Here is a 19,537-nt window from a genome sequence, read left to right as displayed (position 1 = left end):
ACATTTGGTAGCAGAAGTTAAAATTGACACATTACAATTATCAAAGATTTTTTAGATTCTTATAAACTCTTTTAGATTAAGTTTGATTTTTCAGAGCAGTAGTTTCATGTGATATCATTGGTTTACTGTACGTTTGCTTAAAAATAAATAGAGTGGTGATTTGTTATTTAGTTGCTAAGCAACATCTCTATGTGGAATATTTTAAATCGTAACAATTCGGATTAATTCTTTACAGATCTGGTACATGTCTTTTGACAGCTTTACAGATCAACCATTTGGAAACATTGGTGAAAATTAAAGCACCAGTTTTGAAAATGATTTGTCTGAAAAACAAATTGAATAAAATGTGATCGGTTGTTTGGGCCACGATTTAAGATGCTGTTTGAGGGACCAATGACCCGCAGAAGTGGAAAATAAGACACCAGCTTATCCTGGTGAAACACTGCCATCTAGTGGTGATAGTTTTTTTTTTAACTTTAAGAATAATCTAAATGCAGTACCTTGCAACATTATTCGTGCCTCTTGAACCATTTCACAATTTTCACTAGTGATCGTGGATCCCGGCTTTCAGTAAGTGAAACGATGTGGTTGAAACACTGGAGCTTTCAATAAAACGGCGCTCGAGTACGACACCTAGTGGTCAATAAACTGAAGTGCCACTGAAGCTGACATTAAGTAAGTGAAGTCACTTTATTGCAGGTCTTTCAAGGCTTAATGACCACTGTCATGTTTTAAAAACACTAATTTACTAATGGGCAATATAACTATCATGTGTTGCCGTAAACCGGCATGGCATCCCCCAAAACGGCGGTAGCAGTCGTGGCAACCCTTCTAGCTGCCGCTGCCATGAATTGATCTTGCTGTCTCTCCAGGCAGCAGCAGCGGCGGCGCTTTGCTCTTCCCTCCTCTCAGACGGAGGAGTGCTGAGCAGAGCAGCCCAGGACTGAAACAGTCCACTCCGCCGCGCTCAGCTCTGGGGTCGGCCTCGCTTCGAGTCGCGCCTTATACCGGTATTAATTACTTTTAATTGGAGAAGCTGCGTCATAATTTCAAAGAGCCGCCAACAACACAGGACTTCTGTTCGACCTCCCCAAGAAGAAACCATTGGGTAATATAAACTTTAAGTATTTTTGAAAGAATAATACGTACATTTAACAAAACAACATAGTTTTACATTAAAATAATAAATATTGTTTCCATCTTGAAACTTCCTTTCTTCACAAAGACATTAGCTAACTTTTTAAGAAGTAAAGTACGAGAAGCGAGGATAAAAGGCAAATAAAGTTGTTTGCAATATAACTAATTTAAAATAATGTATTATTTTTGAACGTATTTTATATATTCAGCCTTTGGTAGCTGGTGTGTGTAATGTTAGCCTGTATTGGTGTTCTTTCCTCTTCCTCCTTCAACAGTAGTGTCCATACAGTTTGTTTATTCTGTGAAAGAGGACCCATAAATAGCTTTCTCCTCACGTAATTAAAAATGCTCAATAAATCCAGCAAATGTTCAAAAGTTATTGAATGGATATGATTCAACTACAGTATCATAGAGAAATGTGTTTATTAAGTAGTTATTGAGCATTTTATGACTTTTTTAAAGTTAAACTATCATGAAGAATCTTACACTGTTTTATCCGAAAATGTGACTGAATAGAAAAGTTTGTCAGTTCTGCAATGAAATACCAAATTAAAGTTGATAATGGTATTATAACAAGAACAATTAATAATTGGGATGTTTAAATGTCTAAATTTGTATCTCCAAATTATCTTTTGACTCTTACAGTACTTGTATCAGTCTGCACAGAAATGACAGAAACAAAAATAAAAAATGGGCCCATGAGGTTTTCAGAGACCAGAGAGCTCAGCAGCAGTTATGCAAGCCCAAGTAGAGTCTGGTTGCAGCTGGGCTGGTGTCAGGGCTATTTATGTTGACATGCCATTCATCCAGCTAAAAATATAGATACCCACTCATTGGCCCTCTTAAAATGTCATTCCACACAGCCAGTGGGTGTATGCACAGACCCCCGTAGAAGAGATGTACTTGAAGTTTCTGAATTTCTTAAAATGCCTTTTTGTTTCAGTCTTCCCGAGTGCTGCCGTCATACCGGCTCTTCTAAAGCTCCACCCAAACTGATCGTGCTCCGGTCAACATGTCGTCGTCCTATGCGGCTGCCATATCGGCCCTTCTCGCATCCAACCAACCAATCCATCAGCCTTTCTCAGAAACAAAACATAAGAGCAGCAGCAGAAAGAGTCCCACACCCAGCAAGAGGCCTCCATCTTTACAGAACCACGCCGCTTCACCGGAGCCTCTGGGATCTTATGAAGAGCAACAGGAAAATCCTTCAGACTATGGCATCGGTAAGGCAGATCCCAGCAATAAATCCCAGCGTGTCCTGTGACATCTTCACTTCTGATTTCTATCAACCGCGTTGCTTCCAGGTGGTTATTACCGGGTAGAGATTGGAGAAATATTTGTTGACCGCTATCAAGTCCTTAAAAAGTTGGGATGGGGTCACTTCTCCACCGTGTGGCTCTGCTGGGACATGGTGTGAGTAAATGCTTGACCTTGTAGCTTTGCATTAAGTATAATGATACCTAGCCATGCTAAAAGTATTATTTCTATCATTTGAAGTTTTCAACAATGTGTCACATTGCAACAACAGACGTAGTCTAGTCTAGTGGCTCTGCTTCAAACCTTTTGCAGCCTCTTACAGCTTTGGCTAGGTTTTTTCAGCTACCCTGCTTCAATGTTCCCGCTGCAGAAAAACATCTTCTCAGCATGTTCCATTGTGGAGATGGTGGCTTGAGGGTCATGTATTTTTATTTTGGTTTCATGAGACTGGAGCTAATTTTTTTTCCACGTTTGCTGAGGCCCCTAATTGGGGACTGGCAGCGAGATTTCAGCAATTAACCACTGACAATTATATGCGACTTTGTATTGTTCTATGATATTAAAATCTTATTTAAAAAAAACAAACACTGGTTGTAATATGACAATTGTGGAAAAATCCCAAAGGGGTATGAACAGTTTTGCCAGGAAGTGCAAGGAACCGTGATGGTCACTGTTGTAATCAATTTTGAAAAAAAATTTTTTGCCTGCAGAATGAAGCGCTTTGTGGCTCTGAAGGTGGTGAAGAGCGCTGAAATGTTCACCGAGACGGCACTGGACGAGATCAAACTGCTTAAATGTGTCAGTCTGAGTTTCCACTTCGATGCGTCTCTTTTGTTTGTTTCTTCCAAGCATTATGTAAAATGAATAGTGAAACAACATTTTGCAACACCTTATATTTTGTTGTGCAGTCTTTAGTTTTTGCTGTTTTCATTTTCTTTTGTTGTTGTTGTTAAAACCAAAAGTTATTTGATTGTTTTTCTTTGTGCTACAAGGTCAGGGACAGTGACCCCAAGGATCCTAAGCGTGAGAAAATCGTGCAGCTCATTGACGACTTTAGAATCTCGGCTCCGACCGGAGAGCGTATCTTTTACAGAACGGAGACGACGTTGCTCCTAAACGATTTTGTTGCGAGGTGTTGCTGGACTTAGCGGGTTCCGCTTTTATGCCGTCGCTGCGAGAAACGCTGACATAACTTCTCTGTGGGGGTAAAAAAAAAAAAAAAGTTCCTTAGCTGCACATCAGACGTGTGCATGGTTCTGGAGGTTCTCGGCCACGAGCTTCTCAAGTGGATCGTCAAATCCAACTACACAGGCCTCCCCCTGCCTTGTGTTAAAAGCATCCTCAAACAGGTGTGCTGCATTTTACCTCATCGTATGTTATCCCCCGCTCTGCATTTCACTTCTGACTCAGATCGCATCAATTTGTCAATTTTATTGCAGGTCTTGCAGGGTTTAGATTACTTGCACACTAAATGCAAAGTCATCCACACAGACATCAAGCCGGAAAACATCCTCCTGAGAGTGGACGAGATTTATCTGAGGAAGCTTGCAGCCAACACAAAGCTGTGGCAGTTACCTGTTCCTCCTCCTCCTCTCAGCAGCAGCAGCTCAGGTTTGGGCAAATCTTTTGAGTAATTGCTTTGACTCGATAAATTTCGAGAATCAAGTTGGGTTTTTTTGTTTGTGTTTTTTTGGTGTAGCGCTTGTTGGGGGCTGTTGATTAGTCTCATATTCATTCTTCTCTCTTTCTGCCAGTGAACAGAGACTCGAGAGAAAAGCAGGTGTGGGACTTTAAAATGAACTCTTCTGTGACTACAGTATATTTATGCTGAACTCTGTTATGCCCTTCATCTTTCCTGCTACTCTTTCCTAAGAGCGTGTTCAACTTGTTTGGGAAGCTGACGGGGGTTCTGCACACCCTTGGCGAATGGGTAAGCTGAGCTGACAGACTCCAGGCGCCTCCTGATGTCAACAGCATGGGACGCTGATGAAGAGCGTTGGAGAAGCATGCATTATTGTTCTCTAATCCCTCTTCAGCATTGTGTCTGATTAAAAATAACTGTTCACCCTCGATAGATATATATATATATAAAGCTTTAAAAAATATTTCTATAGCATAATACTCAAGATTCAGCAAATTCAATCCTAATCCATGTACTATTTCTTTTAGCCGATGAGAATTGTGATAATATTTGTCTTTCCACCACAAGCAGTAAGCAGGATTGTAAGGGAGGTAAAAAGCCAAAAGTCTTTCAGATCTGACTGACTCCCCGTTGTATCAGGCGTACCCGGGGCTTTGTCCTCGGACCCCTCCTTCCTCATCACATACGTGCTTCCCTCTGGCAGTATTTCCTGCAAATTTCATATTGGTTATGAACCAATATTTCATAAACATATTGGTTTGTTTTGTTTGGTTTGATAACACTCTGCTGTAACCAAACCCCTCTCAACTCGCCATCCGACATTTCCACCCGCCTGTGTGAATTGAAAGCTTGATGAATCTCAAACCCGGTTTTCTAAGGGATTGTTTATTTGCTATAAACGTAAAATCCACACAAGCCCTTATTTTTTTATAGGTCTAAATAAGTTGGTACGTTTCCTGCTACGTGGCGGATAAGTTGTAGAAATTCTAAAGGAAACCAGATAGTTTTCAAGATTTGAAGTCAATTTCTTTTGTCCAAATTAGGAGAAATGCGGAGAAGGCTTTTGCGCTGCAGTGGCGATGTCTGCTTTATGTCAGCAGAGACGAGGAAATATTTCGAGGTTCCTGCAGCAGCAGCTGTTGTTGTGGTTACGCTGTACTTTGCTGTTAGCAACGCTCAGTTCAGCGGTACAGATCAAAGATCTTCCAACAGGGTTTTTAATTCTGAATGTGTTTTTCCCTGTCACGGCGCACAAGTAAAGGAATCACGGAGTCAGTTGAGTTGGGACCATGCGTGGCACAGAGTTGACTGAATTTACATGGTTCGCTTCCAAGACACACATTGAGCTGACAGTTTACTGAACTGCTTCAATCACACAGTTAACGCTCACATCTGATTGTTTCTGACTACGACTGCCGTCCCCAGTCCAGCAAGGTTTCCAGGAGTCCGCTGAAGCAGCAGCTATCGGCGAAGGACAAAAGCCGTCGGGGACAGAAGAGTTCGTCTGACCTGAAGTCAGACAAGCCTCATGTGACGTTTTCTGAAGCTGCCGCTTCAAGCACGCATCACTTCACTAGTACCTCAAAGCTCAGAGGCCATAACCTTAAGTTAAGGAGGCAGACTTTGCTGTTTGAGGATGGACTGGACAGTGCTCCGCGCAGCCACAGGCACTCCATGGGCTCATGCCCAAACTTTAGCGTGGACGCTCCGGCCTCCAGCTCCAGATCCGCGCTGACCCCCCAGACGTCGCACACCGAGCCCGTTGCACCTCCGGCTTCCTCAGCTAGAGGTCAGTATCACTGTTTACTGCTACACTTGTTTAAAAAAAACAACTAAAAATCACTTAAAAGAAGCCTCAGCTTGGTTAATGTATTTTAATGATCTGCATTCTTATGTCTTTGACCAAGTCATTGAAGTTTCTTTAAACGTTTTCTGCGTTTCAGGAATCGGTGACACAGACGCTCCTCTGGACGTACTGAAGCCTCACAATGCCGACAAAATTGTCGTCAAGATTGCAGATCTGGGCAATGCCTGCTGGGTGGTGCGTGATTAAAGTAAAACATACAGTTACAGTGATTTAAGTGACTAATCTTAGATCATTTTTAATGGTTAAGTTGAGTCTTTGATGACCCTCACTCTGGGTTGGTGCTTACAACTTCATTTTTATTTACATGTAGTGAATCTGAATCTGCTCACCATCAAGACAATCAACAAAAAATTTGCTTTAGTCTCATGTCTCACTTTATTCTCTAGCTTTATGAGATTCTGAAGAGGTGAAGAAGATGAGCAGAATTAATTAGTAACATTACGGAGCTTAACTTCAGTATTTTCTAGTTTTTATAACGGTATGAAAGGAAAGGACATGCTGAGGTCACCATCATGTCAGCTTCTCGTCACCTTTCACTTCGAAACGCTCAGATTGAACATTTTGAGCATTGCTGTCTTTGTTAGCTATTGAGAACCTTCAGAAACATACGTTTTACTAATGGAGGTGAATCTTAATAAATCGAATATCAAAAGATCTACTTCTGAGAAAATAAGATCGCATAAAAGCAGCAAGAAAAATCTGCCCCTAAATAGTTTAGGTGTGTAAAATTCTTCTGTTTTTTACAAGTGTCCAGACAACAGACTCTTTGTGAAATTGACTATGTGCCGTTTGACCAAATAAATCTGAATGAATGAAGTTAAAGCAGAAAAGTTAAGTTGCAGCCTGCACCGTCACAAGAGGGAATATAGACTTGGGAGATCTCCGTGCTAAAGAAGCTAACTGTCCACAGAGAGCTGCATCCTAAAGACATGGATGAAAAGTTCAGCTGGAAAAAATGTGTTGCTGATAAAGAATCACCGGGAAACACCAGCCTTAGTAGGAATAATGATAATAATTATTATTATTCTGACTTTTTAATCTCAGCATTCTGATCTGCTGACTCAGAAGAGGAAAGTCAGAATTATAAGAAAAGAAAATCTGAACGATTTTTTTTTCAGTGGCCCCCATCATCAACAGTTTTGGGTTTTAAAAGTAACAGCTTGAAACACATATAACCCGAGTGTTATGAATTTCTGTAATTCGTTCTCGCATTTTGACTTGAGTAACCTAAATAAGATTTTCTGTGACATTCTGATTTATTTATCTGACCTTGATCTTTCGACCTTGAATGAAGATAGTAAGATGAACGAAGTGAACTTCAGACCAAAAAGAAAAAGAAATGACCAGGGGTTTAAACCTTATAATGGATAGAAAGCCATCCATTAAAAAAAAAAAAAAAACAAGACAGAAATGAATCAATTTAACAGAAAAACAAACAAACCTTCACATCCTGGTTCTGAGCTCCAGCCTGGTTAGAAAAGCAGATGTGCGCTGCAGATTGCCGGATCATATTTTCAGGTCTTCTCTGTTTTCAGCACAAGCACTTCAGTGAAGACATCCAGACCTGTCAGTACCGCTCCATCGAGGTTCTGATTGGTGCGGACTACGACACGCCAGCTGACATCTGGAGCGCCGCCTGCATGGTGAGTGAGACAACAGCAACACAGTTATTCCACCGTTGGAATAACTGTGTTGCTGTTGTCTCCTTGTGTCCTCCGCAGGCCTTTGAGCTGGCCACGGGAGACTACCTCTTTGACCCCCAGCCAGGAGCCGCGTTCTGCCGGGAGGAAGGTGTGTGTTCGGGTACTTTACCACCGCTGTGTTGCAGATAAACAAGATGAACATTAAACAGAATGTTTTCATGTCCGTAGATCATATTGCTCATATCATCGAGCTGCTCGGACCTCTTTCGTCCCAGTTTGCCCTTTCTGGGAGAAAATCCAAACAATACTTCAACAGGAAAGGTAAAGTTAAGTGTTTAAGAAGTAGACGGGGGGTTTTTTTGTGCCCAATCTCTTTTTCTCTTTTGGCAATTTTTAGTTTTAATAGAATACATTTTGAATACATACCTAATTTATCTTGTGTAGCACAAGAAAATACACGCGCGGCATTGAAAATATTTTAATCCGTTCATTAAATGTGGCAGGAGCAAAGGTGATGTGGCGCCAAAATGACTAAACGATTGGAGTGTTCACTTTGTTAGGGCGCCTTTAGCATCTTCTGTTAGCGATAAACAGACTTGGCACGGCTACAAAATTGCAGCGTGACAAACTGACACCCATGTGCTCTTCTAAGAAAATATTAATCCATGTCTGAGATGGATAGAAACACTTACATGAAGATAATACTAGCATTTATTCTCAATTCCCTTCAAAATTTCCACTTAGGTAGTTTCTGCTTGTTTAATATTTCCTTTCATTGCTCAATTATTAATCGATTTATTAGTGTGAGTACTTAATAGGCTCATTGTTGATTTTTTTTAGTGATTAAATCTAATCTAATCATTCAGCCTCTACCTGAAGTGTTAATACTGAGATGTTTACAAAGACAATGTGCCGTTCAGAGAGGCTCTGGAAGATTTGAGACTGATAAAAAGCTTCTCAAGTGAGACTTAAATTTTAATACATACGTATATTCCAGTAGTCAATTAACCGATGCAGCTTATGATCCAATGTTTCTAAGGCTTATGACTTTGCATGCAAACCTCAGTGAACCTCAGACGTGATCCTCCTCTGTTCACCACAATATGTTGACGCTAATCTGAACTCTGGGATATATGAAAGCTGCCAGCATGCCAGCGTCCAGCATTGCCCGTAGCAGACTGTGTTTGTTTCAAAGGTCAAGGGAATAAAGCGGCAGCCTCTGCTATACGCCGCTCAGCCTTTTGTGTTATCTGCAGAAAAGGATCGCTCAGCCTGAGCTGACCCAGATGATTCTCAAGATGGAAAATATGTATTTGTTCTGACTAGTCTTTGCATCTCAGGGCTCTGACCTGAGTCTGATGTGCCTCGCTAGTACTGCAAACAATCAAACGACTCTTTCTTCTTTATCAGCACGACCTGATAAAGCTAGCCTGCGCTCCAACACGACCTTTGAGTTCCTGACTGACCAATCATGAGTCAGAGCTTAAAATTGACTTATTTCTCCCACCAGCCATTTTGTTTCCCCCTCTGCATTTCTTGTACAACGCTGTTTTTTATTAGTGAGACATTTTAAAAGCCCGATTCTCACACAGATTTGTAAAATACATGAAATTGATTCAATCTAATTATTTGATACGGTTCTTGCTTTAGAAGTACTGGACCATGTCGACGGTTCATGATATGAATAATTACAAAGTCAGGCTGGTCTGAGCAGCCAGAAACCCCGTCTCCCCCCTTTCTCTCTCTCTCTCTCTCTCTCTCTCTCTTCAGGGCAGCTGCGGCACATCTCCAAACTGAAACCGTGGAGCTTGTTGGAGATCCTGCTGGATAAGTACGAGTGGCCACGAGAGGAAGCGCTCCAGTTCAGCTCGTTTCTCCTCACCATGTTGGAACTGCAGCCACAGAAAAGAGCCACAGCTGCTCAGTGCTTGAAACACCCCTGGGTTACCTCCTAGAGACACACAGCAGGAAACCAGGGCCACTGTACAAGGGGGGGAAAGAAGGAGTCCGTTTCTGAAAAAAGCTCAGAAATTTTCAAATTAATCTCTAGAGGTTCATCTAATCTCTTAATCTAGATTTTCTAGAACATCTAGACATTTCTGAGCTTGGAAAATCTAATGTTTACTGGGAAAGAAAACAAATCGGAAATCCTGAGCTAAATAGTTTATATAAGCACTTGCATTTCTGAGTTTCAAAAGTCAAACATTTGCTAGAAAAAAAACAAACAATTTTGAGGTCAATCTCAGAAAAAAGATTAATTTCCGAGTTTCAAAAGTCACATTTTATCATTTTTCCTTGAAAATTTCTGAGATTATTCTCAAAATTTGGTATTCATAATCTTTATTTTTTTTCTTACTTTTGGACCACAAAAACTCCCTTTCTTCTTTTTTTTTTGTTTGTTTTAAAACATTTCTGAGATTATTCTCAAAATTTCAGCTTTTTTGTTGTTGTTGTTTTGGTGGAAATGGCCTTCTTTTAATTTCTATGTACAACGGCCCAGATACGCTCTTGTACACAGGAGACGCTGTCCGGCCAAAGGGACTCCGCCTGCTGCAGTTGTTTGGTGCTGGCATCAGTAAAACTTAATTTTTCTTACATTGATTGTTTGTTACTTTGACACTTTTCATGCCACAGAGATCAGAGTCTCAATGTTGCGTCCATGTCGCGTTTCTCCTTCCTAGAAAAATCTTCCGTTCTTCCTGGTGTCTCACATTTTAACGTGACTATGAAAAACAGAGAATTCTGGGAACTAGTGTTTATAAAATCTTAGACTTTTTTTTCTCTGTCTCTCTCTCTCTCTCTCTTTTTTTTTTTTTACAATAAAAACGTGCAAGAACAACTCTGCTCCGGTTATTAATGGAATCCTTTAATTCAAGCCAAACATCTAGAAGAGGAAAACGGTTTTCTCCGCTCCAAAGACTCCTCACGTTAAGACTAAAAACAACTAAAGCTGTGACGGATGCTTCTTGTTTTTCTGCGGAGCGTGGAGATTTTCTGCAGGCTGCACATTCCTCGCATGCCCACATCTCGCATGAGCAGAGGAGGACGAGGGAGGAGTTAGCTTCGTGTAAACTCGGGCATATATGTCCGGCTTTCCAAACACATTTTCCCTGGAGCGGCGACGAGGCGAGAAGAGGACGGAGGAACTCCACCTGACCACACGGGGAAAGTCTCGTGTTGGATCGCAAGGAAGGCGCGGTGAGTGGACTCATGATTACTCTTGAGTTACTTTGTTCCTGTTTTGCTAAAAGGGGACGCGTGGTTCAATCTGGACTCATGCCTTCCGCACTTAGAAATGTGTTAATTTGTAGCAGATTAACTTGTACATTTGCAACCTTTTGCCACAGGAAATGTGGTCAAACAGCCTTGCTGTCTCTCTCTCTGTGTGTGTGTGTTTTATGTTATTTTTATTTTTTTTACTGAAGCTGTAATTTAAACATTGCATCAAGGTTGATTGTCAAAAAGGAATGATTAGTTTAATAATAATAAAAAAGGTACCAGTTATGTTCTGCATTTTGGTAGGTTGAGAAGAAAGCCCGAGTAAAAAGGTCACAGTCTCAGTTTTGTGCCTTTGGGTGACACAGCTCTTAACCCCCAGCCAGTTGCCATGCGACTCCAACTCTAAATCAAAAGGGATTACCTCAGCTCCCTCAGCTACAACAGAGCTTTCACAGCTGTATTATTACTCCCTTTTCTCTCCCTCTCTCTCTGCTGCTCTCCTCACTGCTTTTCCAAAGAACGAGTTGTGTTTAAGATTCAAGCTGTGCTCTCTTCTCCTCTCTCGTTTTCTTCTTTTCCCTCCCTGCTTCATCTGTGCACAGGCTGTAGATAAACAGCTCCTAAGTGTGGGAAAGCAGCTGTTTGATTATTGCAGCTTATTTTAGATACTTTCTTCACAGTGATATATATGTATTTTGTGTGTGTGTGTGTGTGTGTTCAGATTGGATGTGGCAGCAGGAGCAGCTCCTGTATTGTACCCTGCACAGTAAACACCCATCTCATTATCTAAACACAAAGGGGCAGGTAGGGCGACGGGAGACGCGAGAGCCCCTTGATCTTTCTTCTTGCGGATTTTTTCATTCATCACCGTCTCTTTCAGTATTGCAGCACTGCACGCTGCAACTGCACAATTTTCTTTCTTTTTTCTTGTTTTTCTCGCAGGATGTGGCTGACTCTCCTCTACGGCTGCGCCGGCGGGGCCGCTCTGCTGTACGCGCTCTACAGATGGGTGATCCCGTCCGTCGTGCAGTACCACGCGGGTCTCGCGCTCGTTTGGCACGACACCATCGTGGAGGGATTGCTGAACGCCCTGACCCAGACCACGCGTCCTCAGGTGTGCCTTTGCTAGACGCTCGCCGAACACGATAAATGAACGAAACCTACATCGAAGGCGTAAGAGTGTTAGGGAGACCTTGTTTTTTTTTACTACTTCATTAAACTCTCCAAATTACCTGGTTTGTTTTTGTCTCAGCAGTGAAACGCAACGCCTTGCAAAAAATATTCACATTCTTTGGAAGTTAAGTGGAAGGAAAGCAGCATCTGAATGAACGTGTTGGCCGTTCTTCTTTGTGAAACGGTTCGGGTTCAGTGAGATTGTTTGGAACAATTTTCAAGTCTTCCACAGATCCTTAAACGGAGTTGGGTTTTAACCGGAAGATGAACTTCTCACCCCGTCTTGGGTGTTTTGCAGCTTCAGAGAGCTTTTCCTTTCAGGACTGCTTTGTGCGTAACTCCATCCATCTTCCTGTCAACACTTACGTTGATGTGTGGTGTTGATTTCTAGCATTTCACTGCTGTTATTTTAAACATTTTTCTCATCTCACCAGAGCATTTTCTTCTAGGTGTTTTTGGTGCGTCTTGCAGGACTTTGTGGCAAATTGTAAATTCCTGTGGCTTCCTTTTAGCAGTGGGACGCTTGCATAGAGGCCATATTTGTAAAGTGGAAAGCTAATATTTGCTGACTGTGCTACTGACCTCAGCAGCTCATCCTGAGTTACCATCTTGGCCATGTCCTAATATATTCTCAGTTGTACCAGTTTCTGTCATACCCAAGTTTCGCAGGATGGCCTGAACAGGGCTAGTTATGAATTAAAGGGGCAGTAGTGTGTAAATGTGACTTTTTTGAGCTTTACATCGTGTTACAATGTTATTCCCCCATCAAAAACGTACCTGGAGTGTTTCTTTCAGTCTTTCATGCATGTTTGAGAAATCCTTCAATCTCCCGTGGCAGACGTTCGTGTTTGTTGAAACTCTTGGGGGAACTGAGCGTTCCCGAGCTTCTGCTCAACGGAGCGATAATCCTTCCACGACTCGGCTCCTTCAAACTAGCAGCAGCAACTGGCACACAGCTGGTGGAACTGTGCATTTGCTGAGCTCATTGTATGAACTGTTTCTCGGTGCAGTGGTCTGACGAATGTTTGCCTTCAGCGCGTCAACATTGCCGCACCAAACGTTTACAGAGTTCCGGAAAGAGCAGGAGCTTCTTAAAGAGACAGAGGTTCAATTTCAAAGCGTCAAACAGCAAAGTCACATTTCTTTGAAGTCATTTAAGTTTTATAACAACTGGATGTAACGACGTTACCTCATCGTGCTATAAATTGATATTTTGTGGTTGGAAAATGCATAATACTGCCCCTTTAATGCATTTTACTTTGTAACTTGGCTGTAAATGTCTCCACAACTTGATCTTTGGGACGGCCCCTGGTTTTCAAGATGCTGTTTGCTCACTAACGTTCTTTTAGAAACATCTGGATTGACACAGAGTTTAAATCTCACACAAATGGACTCTAGTTTTTTTGAAGGCAATTGGTTTGACTGAATTTTATTTGGTGGCATCAGAGTGGCTGACCTTCAGTGCTCCCTTCTTCAGATGCACCGTGTTCCTGTCGCCTCATAAGTGCCCAGTGCTTTCTGTTGATCTGAAATGTGAATAACTTTTTATGTGAATAACCACAGATCGTCATGGCAACGTGATGCATGTAATTGATGTTGGTCTTTTGGAGGCTGCAAAAAAATATCTCTGCCTCTTCATTCGGGTTCCCTCTCTTGTTGAGAGTGAACTTGTAGGAAAAGATAGTAGGGAAGCTAAAAACTCTTTCAAACCCCTCGTGTTTGAGATGATCCATTCCGTTAAGGTGGCTGACCCGCGGCAGGACAGATGCATGCTGGGACTCCCTCCTGTCGGCTAAGAAAACAATTCTTGGGCTCAGCAAAACCACGGAGATCTGCTGACCTCAGCAGATTCGTCGTCTGAGCCTTCTTAAGGCTCACAACTTGGCATTAACGGATTGAAACCTTACTCCCAACGCAGCGAGCCTCAGCGACCCGGGCTCGGACGATGTTTGTGTAAGTGCTGTGAAGCATATTAAAATAAAAACGCCCCTGCCTCTGAAGATAACATGAAACCCTTCCTGCAAGAACAGAGACGCCTTCCAAAAACGTTTCCAAAGACTCGGTTCCTCGTTCTCGCTCCTCCCGCATCTTTACGCCGTCCACTCACAGCCGCTGAATGTAGATTCTGCTACGTCAGCGCTTCTCAATTCCGGTCCTCAGGCCTCCCTGCTCTGCATGTTTTAGATGTGCCTCTATTCCAGAACAGCTGATTCAAATGATTGCATGACTATCTAGTGCTGCAAAAGCCTGTTAATCACCTATAGATTCAATCCAGGTGTGTAACAGAAGGGAAACACCTAAAACATGCAGGGCAGGGGGGCGTGAGGACTGGAATTGAGAAACGCTCTGCTACATTAACGTGTCAGCGTGTTGTCACGAACGGCTCAGGCTTTGTGGGGCATTTCGCAAGTCTGGGGTTGTTGAAATATTTTCTAGTTTGCACACAGGAGAAGTGAATGCAACCGGCTGAAAACGATCGCACAGGCAAACACGGCTCCCTAAAAATTAGAACCTGGAGAAAAGTCGGCATGGATACTTGGAGAAAAGAAAGACGATTTTAATCAAATGTAGAGTAACCAACAACCAGAGCAATTGGTTGTCGTGATGTTTGTTTCTTCTTCAACCTTTAAGTAATTTCCCTGCTGGGATGAATAAAGTACTTCTATTCTATTCTATGTAACCAGAACCCCCCCCCCCCCCCCCCCCAATGTTTTCATGATTTTACCTTAATTGTAACTGATTATCTTGTAAAAGCTTTTTTACTTTCCTGTCGGAGATCTTTGATCTAGAGGAAGTTTTATTTTTTTTCCCCCCCGGTTAAATAAAATTTGAAGAAGAAGAAGAATTCAGTAATAAATAAAATTTGCTCTCGTCTTTTAAAAGCTTACAGTCCCATTTTAATTTCACGCGAGCACAAACTGACGACAACAACTCTAAAACACAGCTGCTTAGTAAAAATCGAACTCATGCGGAATAGATTTGCAATTATTTTTAAAGCAATATAAGGTTTTTTTTTAAGCGTTCATGCTTCCTAGAAACTGGTTTCGAATAGACTAAATGATGTGGCAACCAGTTGCTTGACACGTTGCTCCTGTGCTCAGTTGTCCTCGGAGCCAAAAAGAAATTCAAGAAATTGACTGCAACACTGCAGCTCACTGCGAAACCTTTTCGCCTCCAGGAGGAGAAAAGGTTCATTAAATGTGATGAAAAATAATAAAATAGTTAGTTTTTTACTCACTGGGAGGTTATTGACAGAACTGAAAATGATCCTGTTTTTTTTTTGTTTGCTCCCTGCAGCGAATGTTGGCTGCAGTGCAGAAGAACGCCACTAGAGGGGACCCTCGCAGCGTGGTGAAAGCCATCGATCAGTTCTGCAGACAGAAGGAGTGGGCTATGAATGTGGGAGATGAGAAAGGTGGCGACTTTTTATTTATTTTTATTTTTTTTAAAGTCCATAACTCTGTTCTTTTATGAGGGGAAAAAAAAAAACCTTCCCTTCCGGTACGTTTCAATTCATCCTTCGACCCCCAGGGTGCATCCTGGACTCCGTGGTGACTGAAGTGAACCCGGCGACGGTGCTGGAGCTGGGAACCTACTGCGGCTACTCCACCGTGCGCATCGCCAGCCTGCTGCCGCCTGACGCCAAGCTCATCACCCTGGAGTTCAACCCACACAACGCCGCCATAGCTCGCCAGGTGATCGCTTGGGCAGGATTGGGAGACAAGGTAAAAGCCCGACGTCTAAAGCAAACTACGAGAACAGGGGGAACAAAAAAAATCCACTTCTGGGTCACGTAGCCGAGTGTTTTCTTCCCTCTAGATCCAGTTAGTGGAAGGGGCATCTGGTGACTGGATCCCCAAAATGAAGGAGAAGTTTGGGATAGAAACGTTTGATTTGGTTTTCTTGGATCACTGGAAAGATCGCTACCTTCCCGACACAAAGCTGATGGAGGTGCGTCTGTTGTAACACACTTCAGTTTGGATTGAACTCTTCCCTGTTCATTCTGCCATGACACAGTTTTCGTTTTTTAAAACAGGAGTGCGGTCTCCTCAGGAAAGGCAGCATCCTATTGGCAGATAACGTCATCTCCCCAGGAACGCCCGACTACCTGGAGTACATTCGCAACAGCCCCCGGTATAAAAGCCAGTACTTCAGATCTCACCTGGAGTACACCAAAGCGGAAGATGGTTTGGAGAAATCGGTTTTCTTAGGGTAGATCTTCGGCAGAAGAGCCTCAAACGCACATTTCAGAATCATCCAGAGAACAAGAAATCCCGTCTCTTTTTCTAATGTAACGAAGACATCAACTTGAAAATAAAAGTAACATGAAATACAAATGTAACGTTGCGTTCTTATGCTATTGCTCCTGCCGTGACGTTTTCACATATTGTCGTGTCTTAATTGCAGTTTTCATTGTATGTTTGTTGGGATTTTTTTTTAACATGACAGAACAATAATTTTGTTCCACGAGCCATTTGGGAACTAAGAAAGATGTTGCCTTAGAAAATAACAAAATGGAGATTTTTTTTAATGTCAATATGCAAAATACTTCATTAGCAGAGAACTGATAGTTTTCACATGGAGGGGGTTGCGCTGTTCATGTTGCGCTGGTGGTGGTGGAGGGGTTTGGTTCTTTCTTTTTCATCAAATCTGCTTAAAGTTCATTCAGAGCAATTTGATATGAATTCTCTGAATTGCCAAACCTTTCAAAAATCCTATTTGTAAATCATTTTAAAAAGCGTCTATTTATCTTCCTCGTTTATCTCTCATGCTGCATGGAGCGTTGGTGTCTCCTGGGCCGGTAGGGCTGCAGCCCAGGGCGCCATGTTTTACTTTTCTTGGGGGCGAAGGGGCTGATTTTGTAATGTTTTTTTTTTCTTTTGCAAACTTTGTAGCTTATATAAAACTTATAGGCCTGTATGAAGTGTGGTGGTTTTAATATTGTAATTTTTTACAATCTATACTCAAATATTCAAAAATTCTGAAGTTAAGCTACATGTGTTTGGGACCAAGCCATCTCACATGGGACGGGTATGTATCGGCCCACCTGTTAATGTACTGCAGTTTGCATGAGGTAAATGCTTTTTCTTTGTTTGTTTGTTTGTTTGGGTAGGGCACCAGAACTGACACTCATCTTGCCAAATCCGGCCCTGGGTCAGTGAAACATGTATACGTTTCTAATTGTAACTTGTCAAAATGTAAAAAAAAGAAAAAAATTAACTGGGTCTGAACATTTTTGCAAGCCTGAACACTTGATCCTGTAAGTTGTGTTCGTATCTGTCCAGTGCGGCGATCCTTTAGCCGAGCTCTTGATGGACAGATGAGCTGCGAACTGACCTGGGAGCTGCTTTTTTTTCAGAGCATCAACTCAAATCAATCGAAACCTAATCCAGCTACGTTCTGTAGCGCACAAACCTGTTCTGTGCTCTGATATTCTCTGTCTGGGTGTGTGTGTGTGGGTGTGGGTGTGGGTGTGACAGTTTTGCAGCTTGCAGACTCTTGTTTTCAGTTTATGATACCTTATCAAACATGTCTGTGACGCTAATTGCTACCGTTTTGTTGAATGTTGTCAGATATTTGGTTGAAAATCGGTCAAATACATGTAGGCTTGTTCAAATGATTGATTAAATGAAGTATATAAACTACTTGAACTCAGTATTTCGGTTCATATTTGAGTAAAATTAAACAAATTATTGTTTCACTAGCTGGTTGGGCTTTCTTTAGACAGGATACACCCCCTCACACACACACACACACACAGTAAAGGGAAAAGTTGACTCATCAGTTGATGGCATTATTTCCGATCAGTAATCCGAGACATTCCCGAAGCACAATGCTGCCCTCTGCTGAGTAAAACTGGAACTGTCCGAGCCAAGGCTTCTGAAAATGGCTTCTGGCTTTTGCGCGGCTGCTATAAAATTCAATGAGGCACTAAGGAGACTTTATAGCCTGTGCCAACTTGAAGTGGAGCCCTCCAGCAGAAACACCAGCGAAGTGATACTTGCATTTCTGTGATGTTTTGATTATTGGTTAAAATTTTCTATCCAGTGTGTATTAATATTTTGGACCAGGCTCACTGACTCAGTTTGCTTTAAACTTCATTGTTGCTTCTGATGTTTCTCATCTTCCTTTTGAGTTTACCCACCAGTCAAGCCCAGTGACACTGCGGAGATAAAAGCAGGTACTGGCACTTTTGGTAGAGCGGTCCTCCTGCTGGGAAACGAAATCAGCATCTCCGTAAAGCTTTACAGCAGAGGGCAGCTTGAGGTGCTTCGCATTATCCTGGTAGCTGAATTTGGACCTGATGGGACAAAGCTGACCTACCTCAGCAGATGGCATGGCTCCCTAAATACACACTGACCATGGAAACTGTATATTTTACTTAAAGAACCACATTTAATGGCATGTTTACTATCCAGCAATATGGGAAAACAGGAGCATGTAGTCAAATATCCACGCCCCTTATAACAACTAAAGGATGTCAAGTGTTTAGTTAGATTTTAGAATTTGTTTAGTTCCTGTTTTGTTTTGTTAACATGTACTTTGTATCTATTGATTGGATATATTGTGAGTTAACTATTAAGTGGTGAATTTGTGAAATCTAGGTTTGTGTTTCTTCCTCATGCATAGAAATGAGGAAACAAAAGTTTGTTCGTTCATCTAGCAGGCCTTTACCCCTCCTCTAAATTTTTGGACACTGATCTCCAAATGAAAAGAAAAAAATATATTTAACCTAAAAACAAAACTTTGGACAACTGAGCAGTGAACTAAGATGTTTTTCCAACATTGTATCTGTTTCAGGAGCAGATGTGAAAGTTGTGGCTCGTTTCCTGGACATGTCTGTCTTTTGTTGTTTGAAACTCTGACTCCCGCCGCCGTCCTCACCTCGTGAATCTCCGTCTAAACTTCATACTACAACTGGAGTTGTTCCTGTGGCTTTGACACCTTTGTCCAACACACTGTCATTCAGAAATAACCACATCCTATCCTTCCTGTAGAGGGTGTCAGTGACTCTCATTGTCTCCATGATTTTCTAGGCCATCCGTCTACATACATTGTGACACTTATTAAATATCTTGGTCTCTCTTTTCTGGGAAGCTGAATTTTAGGTCATCATTTGCTGTAATAAACAAAAAAAAAGGTCATCAATTGCCAGATGAGATTTGAATCCAGATTCATTTAGCTGTGAGACATCAATGCTAACCACTGAACACACTGCATGTTGGTATTTAAAGGGGCAGTATTATGGGTCTTCCAGGCACATAGTGCCATTTCACAGCACAATCCAGTAACTATGTCACTTTCAGTTGTTATGAAAATGCTGTATGTACCAAACATAACTTTAAATAAATTCGACTTAGTACTTTTACGGCTTGAGATTGGACCTCTATTAAAAACTCCTGCTCTTCTGAAACTCCGCCTTCAGGAAGTCCACACATCGCTCCTCTATTAACCCTTTAACAGCATTTTTTACCAGCGTTTTTTGACAGCGTAGCAGTAAGAAGTAGTTTGTATAATGAGCTCAGCAGATGCGCAGTTCTCCCAGGTGTTTGTTTAAATGATTAGGGCTCCTCAAGGTAATTGGGAATTAAATTTCTG

The 19,537-nt window shown here is 41.9% G+C and overlaps 2 protein-coding genes across 3 annotated transcripts; both read left to right on the top strand.

Annotated features, from left to right (window-relative positions):
- The first annotated feature begins 854 nt into the window (after window positions 1-854).
- LOC102231727 (SRSF protein kinase 2-like) lies at window positions 855-10,390 on the top strand. Its single transcript, XM_014474453.2, has 15 exons — window positions 855-1,108; window positions 2,081-2,360; window positions 2,442-2,550; window positions 3,105-3,192; window positions 3,387-3,474; window positions 3,637-3,743; window positions 3,834-4,005; window positions 4,149-4,174; window positions 4,268-4,324; window positions 5,462-5,825; window positions 5,980-6,077; window positions 7,439-7,546; window positions 7,625-7,694; window positions 7,775-7,867; window positions 9,317-10,390. The coding sequence occupies exons 2-15, from the start codon at window positions 2,150-2,152 to the stop codon at window positions 9,499-9,501; spliced, it is 1,776 nt and encodes a 591-aa protein (XP_014329939.1). The 5' UTR covers window positions 855-1,108; window positions 2,081-2,149; the 3' UTR covers window positions 9,502-10,390.
- A 94-nt stretch (window positions 10,391-10,484) lies between these two features.
- On the top strand, window positions 10,485-16,858 carry comt (catechol-O-methyltransferase). 2 transcript variants are annotated; one of them, XM_023324570.1, is made up of 7 exons: window positions 10,485-10,744; window positions 11,487-11,569; window positions 11,708-11,879; window positions 15,236-15,353; window positions 15,470-15,663; window positions 15,758-15,889; window positions 15,975-16,858. In XM_023324570.1, exons 3-7 carry the CDS (start codon window positions 11,709-11,711, stop codon window positions 16,152-16,154), a joined length of 795 nt encoding a protein of 264 aa, XP_023180338.1. In that variant the 5' UTR covers window positions 10,485-10,744; window positions 11,487-11,569; window position 11,708; the 3' UTR covers window positions 16,155-16,858. The 2 variants fall into 2 exon arrangements, with proteins under 2 accessions (XP_023180338.1, XP_005813882.1); XM_005813825.3 differs by lacking the exon at window positions 11,487-11,569 and having other exon boundaries at window positions 15,975-16,275.
- The last annotated feature ends 2,679 nt before the right edge of the window (window positions 16,859-19,537 follow it).

This window comes from Xiphophorus maculatus, chromosome 20 (assembly GCF_002775205.1).
Source record: "Xiphophorus maculatus strain JP 163 A chromosome 20, X_maculatus-5.0-male, whole genome shotgun sequence".
Classification (NCBI taxonomy): Eukaryota; Metazoa; Chordata; class Actinopteri; order Cyprinodontiformes; family Poeciliidae; genus Xiphophorus; species Xiphophorus maculatus.
The sequence above is the reverse complement of the archived record's forward strand: the minus strand, read 5'-3'. Positions and strand labels throughout refer to the sequence as shown.

Excerpts from the sequence above, each read along its gene's own strand:
- LOC102231727 (XM_014474453.2), top strand. The coding sequence starts at position 2,150 with ATGTCGTCGTCCTATGCGGCTGCCATATCGGCCCTTCTCGCATCCAAC. Across the intron at positions 4,175-4,267 it reads GAGACTCGAGAGAAAAGCAG|AGCGTGTTCAACTTGTTTGG; the intron begins GTGTGGGACTTT and ends CTCTTTCCTAAG. Across the intron at positions 6,078-7,438 it reads TGGGCAATGCCTGCTGGGTG|CACAAGCACTTCAGTGAAGA; the intron begins GTGCGTGATTAA and ends CTCTGTTTTCAG.
- comt (XM_023324570.1), top strand. The coding sequence starts at position 11,709 with ATGTGGCTGACTCTCCTCTACGGCTGCGCCGGCGGGGCCGCTCTGCTG. Across the intron at positions 15,354-15,469 it reads GAATGTGGGAGATGAGAAAG|GGTGCATCCTGGACTCCGTG; the intron begins GTGGCGACTTTT and ends TTCGACCCCCAG. Across the intron at positions 15,664-15,757 it reads GGGCAGGATTGGGAGACAAG|ATCCAGTTAGTGGAAGGGGC; the intron begins GTAAAAGCCCGA and ends TCTTCCCTCTAG.